The 10,748-nt window shown below is 40.6% G+C and overlaps 1 protein-coding gene across 1 annotated transcript; it reads right to left on the reverse strand.

The window, feature by feature from the left end:
- Positions 1–1,388: 1,388 nt before the first annotated feature.
- Positions 1,389–9,936, reverse strand: cxcl12a (chemokine (C-X-C motif) ligand 12a (stromal cell-derived factor 1)). Its single transcript, XM_076018643.1, has 4 exons — positions 9,780–9,936; positions 8,127–8,244; positions 6,737–6,820; positions 1,389–3,783 (listed from the first exon to the last, which is right to left on the reverse strand). The coding sequence occupies exons 1-4, from the start codon at positions 9,847–9,849 to the stop codon at positions 3,756–3,758; spliced, it is 300 nt and encodes a 99-aa protein (XP_075874758.1). The 5' UTR covers positions 9,850–9,936; the 3' UTR covers positions 1,389–3,755.
- Positions 9,937–10,748: the final 812 nt, after the last annotated feature.

Consider the following 10,748-nt stretch of genomic DNA (forward strand, 5'->3'; position numbering starts at 1 on the left):
GTTATAACAATCTATTAAGCTCTGCAGCACTGCCAGTGTTCATGATGACATTTTGGTTGGTGGTAAAACTTTTTACACTGCAGTTTTTTTTAAGTACCAGCTGTGGTGGGGAGGATGTCGCTGAGGCTCTGTTAATGCTCTGGAGTGGAGTTAGAAAGTGACATCACAGGTGGGTGGGTGTGCGTGCTTGTGAAGCCAAACACCATCCTCACACGCACATTTAAAATTCAATCAGAGCAAAGTTTATTTCATTAGTGTTGATTTTATGAACAACCTGTTGGGAAAGAAATGTTGTTGACGAGTCTTTCAATGACTTCCATAACCAAATACATACCTCAGTCTAACACACACACACACTGTAATGTTGCGTATTCATGCTCAACTTATCATGATGAATAACCACTGAGTTGAGTTCCACTGGCTGCACATCTGGGAGTCTTTACAGCTGAAGACGGCAGGAACAGAGACTTTGAATGTGCACCTTTACTCCCTTTCTTTTGCTATTTCAGCGCAATTCTCATGACAATCCTTTATGATGTGTCACTTTTCCATGTCAAAATGCAGCTGAACTCAAACCCCCACGGAGCAATTTAGACAATAACAAACATGAATTTCATAAGTCTCCCACGGTGCACATTCATCTTCATTCTTTGGCTGTTGTAAATCAGCGCAGCCGTGACTGTGACTACAGCTCAGGTCAGGATGCAGAGATTTTTTTTTTTACATTTTATTTTTACAATATTTTCATTCAACTGTGCACGATACATTTGCTGCATCGGGACACAATCAACCAAGATCTCTCTCTTAGTTCCTCCATAGTGTGAGAAAATGCAGCTCAATAGATGTGGAGGGGATGACAGATCCAGGAGACAGCTTGCTACTGGCGATCACCCGTATAAATGTGGGGACTAACCGCTTAATCTTCATTGTCCATTCTTTACACTTTCACTTGAGTGAACCTGGTATGAAGATGCATTCATGTTATCGCACATCATCACTTTCCATAGCTTATGTTGTTTAACACTGCAGGAGACATTTTTTTCTGTATGTTTTCATTAGCTGCCTAGTTTTGATGAATTTTATTTGAACAACTTTACAGATTTACAGGGGATATGCAATGCCTGCAGACCCGTCTCACATTTTTCCTCTTATTATTTCCATTCATTTGTGTTTGAAATGTGCATGTTTCGCATTTTACATTTCCTGCAACCCTGCGTCTCAGACTTCATGGAACCAGTCATCCCACCTGGTTGGTTTAACTGGGGTTTGTTGGCAGGGATCCCTGGAACTATTACAAAACACTTCTTATCATTAGCGAGCATGTTGTGTTTCATACAGAATCCGTCCAGAGTGGACACTAAAGACACAATAACGGGACACGTGTCAGCTGGTCTTATAAACGTTTATTTATAAATCAAACAAGTGAACATACAACTACATGAGGAACCATTCTCTGTGGGATTAAATGTAACAGAATGTTCCACAGTATAGGAGAGACAAGTAATATACTTTGCTACCTGCAATTTGCTGTAGTAGTATTAGTTCATCACATCAGTACATTTAGACAATTTAGACAATTAGCTCGGGTTAATATCCAACCTAAATTAGGACACCAGAGGTAAAAGAGGGACTTGGTGCATAGTTTTATTTTCTGCATGAGTGTTTTGTCGTGCATAGAAACTCAAAATGTAGAGCGACCATTGGTAAAGATAGCCAAGTGGGTTGTAACTGCCACTCACAGCTCTCGCCACTTTTTGTGGGGCCACTCGTCTGTTGCACCTCCTCACAGAGTTCATGCCTTTTAGCTCTAATGTTCGTTAATGGCGGCTCGTTGAGTTAATAGTAAAATAACAGGCGGGATGTTTGCTCTTAGCTCTTTTAGCCTCGTGAGTAAAGCAAAACACATGCGCTGACATCAAAGTCGTCCGATTTACCCTCTGACCCAGTGGTACAGTAAGATTGTGGCAGCTGTGCGTCGGCGCTGGAAAACCTGACTTTCACTCAGCAGAAACTACAGATTCACAGTGTGTTGGAATTAAAAGACAGAAATGGAATTATTTACAAAAATTACAAGTTTGTTTTAATTCCTGAATAATCAACTGAAACTAATGATGGTTGTGTGTTTGTTACCTTAGAATTATCTTTCATCAAGAGGGTGTGGATAGACTTTAGAGTAAACTAGGACTCAATTTACTGAAATTTAGAAGGGATAAAAGGGAACAGGGATAAAAATAAGGTTTTGGTGTTTATGTGGCCACTGGAGGAAAGTTTGTTAAGCTGAACTGCCTGTGTGCGTGCACCCATATAAATGCATTTGTTTTATGCAACAACAAAAAAAAAACATGCTTAAATGACCAATATATTGGAACAATACACAACTTTTTTTTTTAAGAATTCCATTACACTGACAATTATGTTTTCCAATACAATGTCTGAATGATTTTAATGTGAGAGTACAGTTCCTTCATTTAAATGTTTCAGTTTAATACATAAATGCATAAAAAGAGTACAAAAATAGAACATTTGTATAATATTAATTTTCATATGACAAGGGGAAATAAATGAGTAGATGAAAAGATCTCCAAAGCTTAGACAGTTCCAAATACTGCTACACATTCAATGCCCCAAAAGAAGAGGAGAGGAAATACAAGATTAACATATACAGACGCACAACAAAAAAAGGTTATGATATAGACTCAGTGGGTGTTTTGCCGTTGATACCTAAACACATCGGACATAAAGTGCATTGCTTATCTGCATGACAGTTGTAGGTAGCTTTATCAAATCTGTTATTTGCCTGCTATAATACTAATTGCTACTTTGACTGCTGATTCTGCACTGATATTGATTTTATTCTTATAATTAGACTCTATATGACTACACCTCTCTGTGACAATTTGTTTTGCCATTACAGAGCTTTTGATTTTGGAGTGTGTAGTCCTCCTTGCTGTTCAGTGAACAGATTTTAGAGACCAGATTTAGAGGCTAGATTTAGAGGCTAGATTTTCACTCAGTTTAAGAAGACAATAAACACACACCGGGTAGCTCCAGCACGCCTAATCACTGCGGCAGAGCAGGAAATGCCCATGCTCGTTTGGCACCTCATCTTCCATCACAAAAACACTGCAGTTGCCATTTTAAGAGGGATTATTTAAAAGTTGTGTATTTACTCTGTGGTTTTTTTTGTCTCATGGAAAAATTCCATGGAGCCAATTAATTTGAAACATGAAAAAAAAGACTCGGCACACAATGTGGCTCTGAACATTCTTTTGTTCTTTGAACTGAAACTACACATTGTTGTACAACACTGTGTGCCATTTTAAACTGGAGAAAATGTTAACATGCAGATGCCACTTTTATAGTCAAATAAATCTCCCAGCACTGCCAGGTCATATTAGTTGTGTTGAGAGCTCCTCCATAGAGAAACAACTTAGATTAGGTTTTAGCAGTTCTGAAACTAGAAGATCTCTAAAAATAGCTCCTCACAGCTGAAGTCCATTAGCCAAACAAATGTATAAACATTAGAGGGAAACACTCACAGATATGATTGCACTTTGCGCTAATGACATCTTGGTTTATGGTGAAGATGGTGGAATCGTGACTGGGCTCATGGGGTGATATGGTGAGGGTTTGAAGATTTATTCCATGCTAAGGGCTGGGGCATCACAGCCTGGTTAAGTGCTGGACAACATGGCAGAAGATGTCGCATCATGTTACGTAGTTTTGAAGGCTCGGGAGGATCTTCATCAGACCTCTTACTTGCCCCGTTTGCTTTTCCTCATCCTGAAAAGAAAAAGGCAGATTTGACATTAGAATCACAACACTTCTGCCAAAACTATTGTGCAATTATTTATTATAAACCTTCAGATTTGGTAAAATAAGACCTAATTATGACACACGCCTGCTGCTGTGTTTGAAAAATCAGAAACTCTTGACACACGACTCCAGCAGAGATTAAGAGCAGAGTTAAGAGCTGATCAGAGATCAGTAGAAAAGACCGAAACCCCCTTCAAATGCAGTCATGTCTTGGCTGTGCTCACACCAACTCTGACACGTGCAATGAAAATGCAGCATTTCCTAATCATTTCCAGCAGGACTTGGGGCGTTACAGCTCCTAGTCAACTCATTCATGTGACAACTCTCGTCAAGTCTCGGTCCATCCTGCATGGTTCCCCTTGGGATAATCTCAAGGAGAACCTAATTCACCAGGAACTATGTTTGAACTGCTTTTCCAATGAAACATGCAAGGTTATCTGGGTGTTTGGTGATTGTGTAAGGGGCTGAAGACTGTTGCCTCACACTTTTAGGACATTTACGCAAGGCTAGTCCTGAAGTTTGAGATGTTGCATCGTTCAACAGGGTAGTTGATTGGTAGCCAATGTGAGTGTGGCACCTACAAAGCAAAAAAGCGTAATTCAGACTGCACGATTTTAAGAAAGTACAACTACAAGTCTTGTGTTGCAGGTCGGGACAGACTCTCAGTACACCACACTGCAAGAGAGCCAGGACGAATTCCCATAAAGCTAATCCGGTGTCCAAACCACATTTGGGAAGGCACCAACACTCTTGCCAAACTTCTATCCAGTTTTCTTTCTGTCTTGACTGCTCCAGTCGTTAGCAGGACTTTCATCCCCGTGTTGAAACGTCACTGCACAATTAAATTACCTGTGGCCACAAGCATGAAACATTGAAAAAAAACTGTTCTATGTTGAAAGTGTTACTCCCACAGAGGTGACGTCTTTCCCAGGTTTCCCGTCACCACGTCTTGCACTATCATTGGCTGTCGCTCTTCTCAAGCACAACTGATCCTAGATTTTTTTTTTTTTTTTGAATGGCAGATACCTGGAGGGTGTTGGGGAAGCTTCACTTTTCCCAGGTTAGAGCAGATCACACAGCCTGCGAGTACTCAGCCATTTGAATCTGGGGCCGAGTCTCTGGCTAAAGTCGTGTGAATGTGTCATTGCTGGATGCGTTGATGACTGTTGCACCTTAACCACATGCGGCCCCATTGAAAGTGAATGGTAAATGCCTTGGTGTGAACACAGCTCTAGGCTCAAAGGCTTGTTGCTAACCTTGCAGCTTTCAGACTGAAACTGACCGGTAGGATAGCTCTGAAACTGGAACTTATTAGACATTGATAGATAAAGCCATTGGTAGAGGTCACTGAAGCAGACAAGAGGGCAAGTCCTGACAAATCTAGTGGTACAGAAAGGCTCTGCGGTCAACAAACATATAAGATTAGTGAAAGGAACAATCTGGCTCAAATAGCCAAGAAAGCACATGTTAACAAGCTGCATTTGTACCTAATTAAGGCAGAACCTATCACTTCAATGACGACTAAAGAACAAAAGAAGGAACTGTAAAGCAAATCACGCCACATGAAGAAAGAATTCCAAAATGAATCAGCAAATCACATAAATAAAAACCACAACTTTAGTACCATTAAACAAAAACAGCTGCTTCAGGTTTACGGGAAGGCAAATGTTTGTTGACTCGTAATTAGAAACCCAACACTGAAATCATCCTACATTTCCTGTCGGAAAGGTTTTGACATGTTTATCTTTGCAGGCACGTTTTCACCTAAGCGCTGACATATAAAACCCTTTTCCTCGGTCACATTAAAATAACATTGAAGCACATTTATTTGTGTTCCCAAACATGGTTTTGGAGAGTCACTGAGGGAACAGTGGCATAATGCATGACTTGCAATCACATGCCAAAGATGCATCACAGTGAATCGGTTTAAACCCTCCTCCCCTTTTGACCATATGTGTCGGTGGAAACACACAGGACCTGATCCATTGCAAATGGGCGCTATCTACTATCTGGAGGGACTGTTTTGTCATGCAGAGCGTGGCTCACACCTCAGCTGAGGGCTCTGCAGTCATGCTAGGGACAAACCGTCTGACGGAAAGATGTGGGTTCTGCAGCAGGGGCATTAACACGCTGCCGAGGCTTGTGGCGGAATTAATTATACCCCTGAGGTCAAAGAAAACAAACCCACTTTTTACATTTTGATTTATCTCGGATACACTAAGCTTAGTTTAAGTTTAATCCAGGGGTGTTGAGAGAATTCCTGCACAGAATTCTCTCATGAACCTCCAATAAACACTATTGAATAAATACATTTTTTTGAGTTACAACTACTCAGATCTGATAGTGAATCCAATATCTGATCCAGTTTTTGATTTCCAACGAAACGCCATGCATGATGTGGCTTTCTTTGTGATCTAAGGGGTGATGGAAATAAACAATTTAATGTGCATTACCGAGAATATCATTCAAAACGACTTCCTCTGATTCGCATAGCTGTTTTTTGCTTTATAGAAATGGCTTTGACATATGGCACTCACTGACTGTGCACATTAAATGTATTTTTATTTCTTTTAAATTAATGTTTGAAAGTTCCCTTAAAATTCGTTTGACACTTAATGGAAACACACTGAGTGAGGTCCTGAGATGAACCCACAAGGTGATTAAAGAAAGAGCTGCTGCTCTAACATGTTCATGTGGGAGCACGTCTTAACAATTAAGGCCTGGGATTAGTTGGGCCATTCAAAACAGTCACTTTCACAATGGCCCATTGACGATGTCCAAATATACACTTGAGCTTTGGCATTGCTCTCCTTACATTTCTAGAGAGTGTAAATGAGTTGATAGGTTGTCCGACGAGATCACCAAATCCCTCATTGCATCAGAGTTGTTGCAGAAGTCAGTCTGTTCGGCTGGGACTTACTTGTTCATGGCGTTCCTGATGTACTGCTGCAGCCATTTGATCTCAGGGTTCAAACACACCTCTTTGTTGGTCCTCAGCTTGGCGCTAACAGACAGATAAAAAATGAGTGTCAGTGGTGAGTCAGTAGTTTGCACGTTCTACCTGTGTCTGTGTGAGTTCTGCAAATACTTCACCCCCCTACCATATTCCAAATACATGCATTTTAAATCAACTGGGAACACCAAATTGTCTTTAGGTGTGAATGTGAGTGTGAATGGTTAGTCTGCCTATCTCAGTCGCCCTGCTGGCAACTTGTCCACACTTAACCCTGCCTTTGCCCGAGACACCTGGGAGAGGCTCCCGCGACCCTACCGCCATGAGTGCAGGAGAAGCACTGATAGAAAATAGATGGATGAATAGATTACGAGTGGAGTGAAAAGTTGAAATCAAATGTCCAAAAAAAGAAAATCATCTGGCTCAACACGTTGTTATCAAAAACATTGAATTAACACCGCCTTGTCAATTGGACACACGCAGAGCTCTTCAATGGCACTGACATTTACATTTTTACACTCTTAAGCTGCTGCTACATGTATTCAAGTGCCTAAAACACACAGTTTTGGAGGTTCAGATACATGCACTCTGTGGTTAGACAGTCTAGTTAGTTAGTTTTACCACATTGGTACTCTGAGGTTGAAGAGTCAACCCATCAGCACATGACTGCAGGCTTTTTTTTTTTTTTTTTTAAATCCAGCATACCCCTGCAGTTATTTAGAGAAGAGGTCAGGCCTATATCATATGTCTCTGTGTCTTTTGGTTCCTGCCTCTCTACTTTTGAAGAAACAGATAAATACTCTTCCACTTTGTCAGATCTCCGCTTTGATCAGTCTCAAGACTGTCCACATTTTCACTCTGCTGTAACCAGCCTCATTGTGAGCGCAAGTCCACAAGCTTTCATCAGTAAATTTACTCTAAGACTAGTTGCAAGAAGAAGATGATTGCATCAAGACTCGAGGTTGTTAACGCTGCATGACAAGTAAATGAAAAGCAAACCTTACGGGAACCACACACATTATTGCTTTGCTGTCCAAAACAGACTCACTTTCAATTCCCGTCTCTCCCTCTCCGATTTACTCATACTCAAATGGAGCACTTCCTGCGGACGCGTTTGCCAGCGTGTGGTAAAAACAACTTTCTCTCAGTGCGTGTGTGTGTGTGAAAGTGAGTGACAAGAGGGGCGTGCGTGTACACATGCATGCACAGCTCTTTTCTCTGGCCCGTCACCTCGCAGAGATTGATGGTGAGAAATGTCCAATAAAAAGGAAACCTACGTGATGTTTTAAGACCAGGATGCATATTCATTTATATATACATATATATATATATATATATATAAAACAACAATACTCACATCACTTGGAAGGGGCAGCTTGGCGTTTGGATGAACCTGAGCTCTCGAATGTAGCCTTTCGGAATATTATTGACGGTTACACGGCAGTGGCATCTCTCCACCAGACTGATAGGTTTTGCTGTAAAGACATGGGAATTCCTTGTAAATTTTCTGGGGCATTTTCTGCAGCTCTGCCATTGCCAAGAATACATAACAACAAAGCAGTGACGAAACCATTTTTTCATTGATATAATTTTTTGCTGATTTGCAGGAGGAAGCATCCGTTTCTTGTCAGACTTTGTATCAACACATACATGATTCAGGCCACTGTGGACAGTTGTGACTTTTCTGCAGTCTATTTTGTAACTTTTTGTTTCTCTTTTTCATAGAATTTCTGTTGCATCTGGCTGATGCAGAGCTGTGAATTACTGGAATACTTGCAAAAGATCATTTTAGGTTCCATTCGCACAATATAAGCTTCACAAAGAACATTCAAATAGAAGGAAATTGCATGCTCAAAGCAAAAGGATGGCCATACAATTACAAACACATTGTGTGTTTAGTTCAATTTTTTCACTTTTCAATAACACTTTATTATATAAATGAATTAAAAACGGACCAACAGGAAAACAGTATTCCCAAGTAACACTGTGACACTGCTCTGGTAAATTTTACTGACACCCAAGGAGTTATTTCTAGAGCTAGGGAGAAAAAAAAAACAAACTGTTTTTAATTGTTCCAAAATTGGCAGAAAACGTTTATGGAAAGAAAGGATTAAAAAATATATATATACTTTTTCTTTTTCTCTTCCACCCATATTTGCATACCAAACTGCCGATTACACAAAGAGCAGGGGAGAAGCGACGCTGTAGATAAAACCATATGCTAATTCCTTTTGACACGTAATCTGACAGAATTAACATAATAAAGGGGGGGAACACCTTCGGGTGTCCTGACTGATGTCGCCATGTAGACGTGCTCTCGCCTCCTGCCTCATAGCAGCCTCATTTGCCGGTGATTAAAGAAAAACAAAGACCACAAATACACACAGTTTATCAGTGATCCGACAGAGCCACATGTGCGCCCCGATGGCGCTTTTCCGCGCACGACTCTCTCACCCCCCACTGCACGGCAAAGCCGTGCCAAGTAGACAAATAAAGGTGCAAGCAAAAAACAACAACAACAACAACAACAACAACAAAAAAAAAAACAACTAGTAAATTAATGAAAGAAACTAAAACTGCTTGATTTAGCTGTTTTGGGGTTAACAATTATATGCACAACTTGAGTCTTTAAATGTTGAGGGTCACAAAATTATAGTAAAACAAAAATAAAGGAAAACCCTACATGGTAGCCTTATTTAATACATTTTAATCATTATTACATTAATCACACAAATCTTGACTTTTTTTTTGCATGTCTTTTCTCTTTTAAAACAGCATTAACTTCTATATTATAATAATTTATACAATAAAGTATTATTGAAACGTACAACCTCCGCACAGGTTTGTGGAAATTTGACTAGACTGCAATTAAATCAAACGAGGGGGGGAAAAATCAAGTGGCAGTTGAGGGAAAAAAAGAGGCAAACTAAACTAAAGGTGCACATAACATACAAATAACCCATGAACAAGCCGAGAGCGCGCAGCAAAATGCATATTTTTAACTTCTTACCTTCTGATGGAGGTGCGTAAGTCAGCACTGCGAGCGCAGCTGCGAGCGGCAACAGGAGCTTCACATCCATTGTGGGAAGATGCTTCGGAGTGATCCTGTTCGCTTTAAAGTCCAGATCAACTGTGGCAGGCGGCTCTCTGGTGGGGGTGTTAAAATCCTGCACACATTAAGGGAACGCGACAAGCTCGATGCTACTACTTCCGCTGTTGCCTTCAAAATAAAAGCTAACCACAGGGGGGAAAATATGCAAACTATTCACTATCAGTTAAGAATACTATTCTAAGACCCTGTTATTTTCTTCTTCATAGTAGATTGTGTAGATTGCGATTTTTTTTATTTTTATCCTTACGCATGCATTTATTAATTTTTACTCACACATCCTTGATCTCCTGTTTGTGAAACGGGTGTGAGTAGGACCTAATTGCAGCACAGCAGCCACACAAGTGAAGTTGATAGCGTCTATAAAGAACTCTCATTTGCAAAAGGTAGGATGTCTCCCCTCAGCTACAAGAATAGGCAGACAGCACAGAAGGGCAAAAACACAAGCCGCAATCGGGGACAAAAGGCTGAGGAGATTACCAGGAATCAGGCAAGGTTGACAACATGAAATCAGTCGAGAAAATGATGCTGGCAAGTCTTGCATGCAGAGAGGCGAAGAACAATCTGTGAGTGTGACGAGCAGGAGTCTTTATACATAGCCAGTCATATGAAAGTGAGTTGCTTTGGTAAGAATAGATAGGCAGAATTGAGACAATTTTATTTTGAAAACCTCATTTAAATACACATGACTGGCTGGGGAGGATGGCCCTCATGTGCTCCCTCCACATTTGTTCATTTGCAACAGGGCAAAAATACTGGATATATTTCCCAAAGCTCAAGCTGGTTACTCCCGCTGGCTGTGATAAGAAACAGCACACGTCCCAGGAGCATGTGTTTGTTTTCAGTCATGCTTTGTCCTCCCCAGGAATT

The sequence above is a fragment of the Nelusetta ayraudi genome, unplaced genomic scaffold (assembly GCF_046127955.1).
Source record: "Nelusetta ayraudi isolate G7.1 ecotype Tasmania unplaced genomic scaffold, CSIRO-AGI_Nayr_v1 ptg000008l, whole genome shotgun sequence".
Lineage (NCBI taxonomy): Eukaryota > Metazoa > Chordata > Actinopteri > Tetraodontiformes > Monacanthidae > Nelusetta > Nelusetta ayraudi.

Excerpts from the sequence above, each read along its gene's own strand:
- cxcl12a (XM_076018643.1), bottom strand. The coding sequence starts at position 9,849 with ATGGATGTGAAGCTCCTGTTGCCGCTCGCAGCTGCGCTCGCAGTGCTG. Across the intron at positions 8,245-9,779 it reads TTACGCACCTCCATCAGAAG|CAAAACCTATCAGTCTGGTG; the intron begins GTAAGAAGTTAA and ends ATGTCTTTACAG. Across the intron at positions 3,784-6,736 it reads ATCAGGAACGCCATGAACAA|GATGAGGAAAAGCAAACGGG; the intron begins GTAAGTCCCAGC and ends TTTTCTTTTCAG.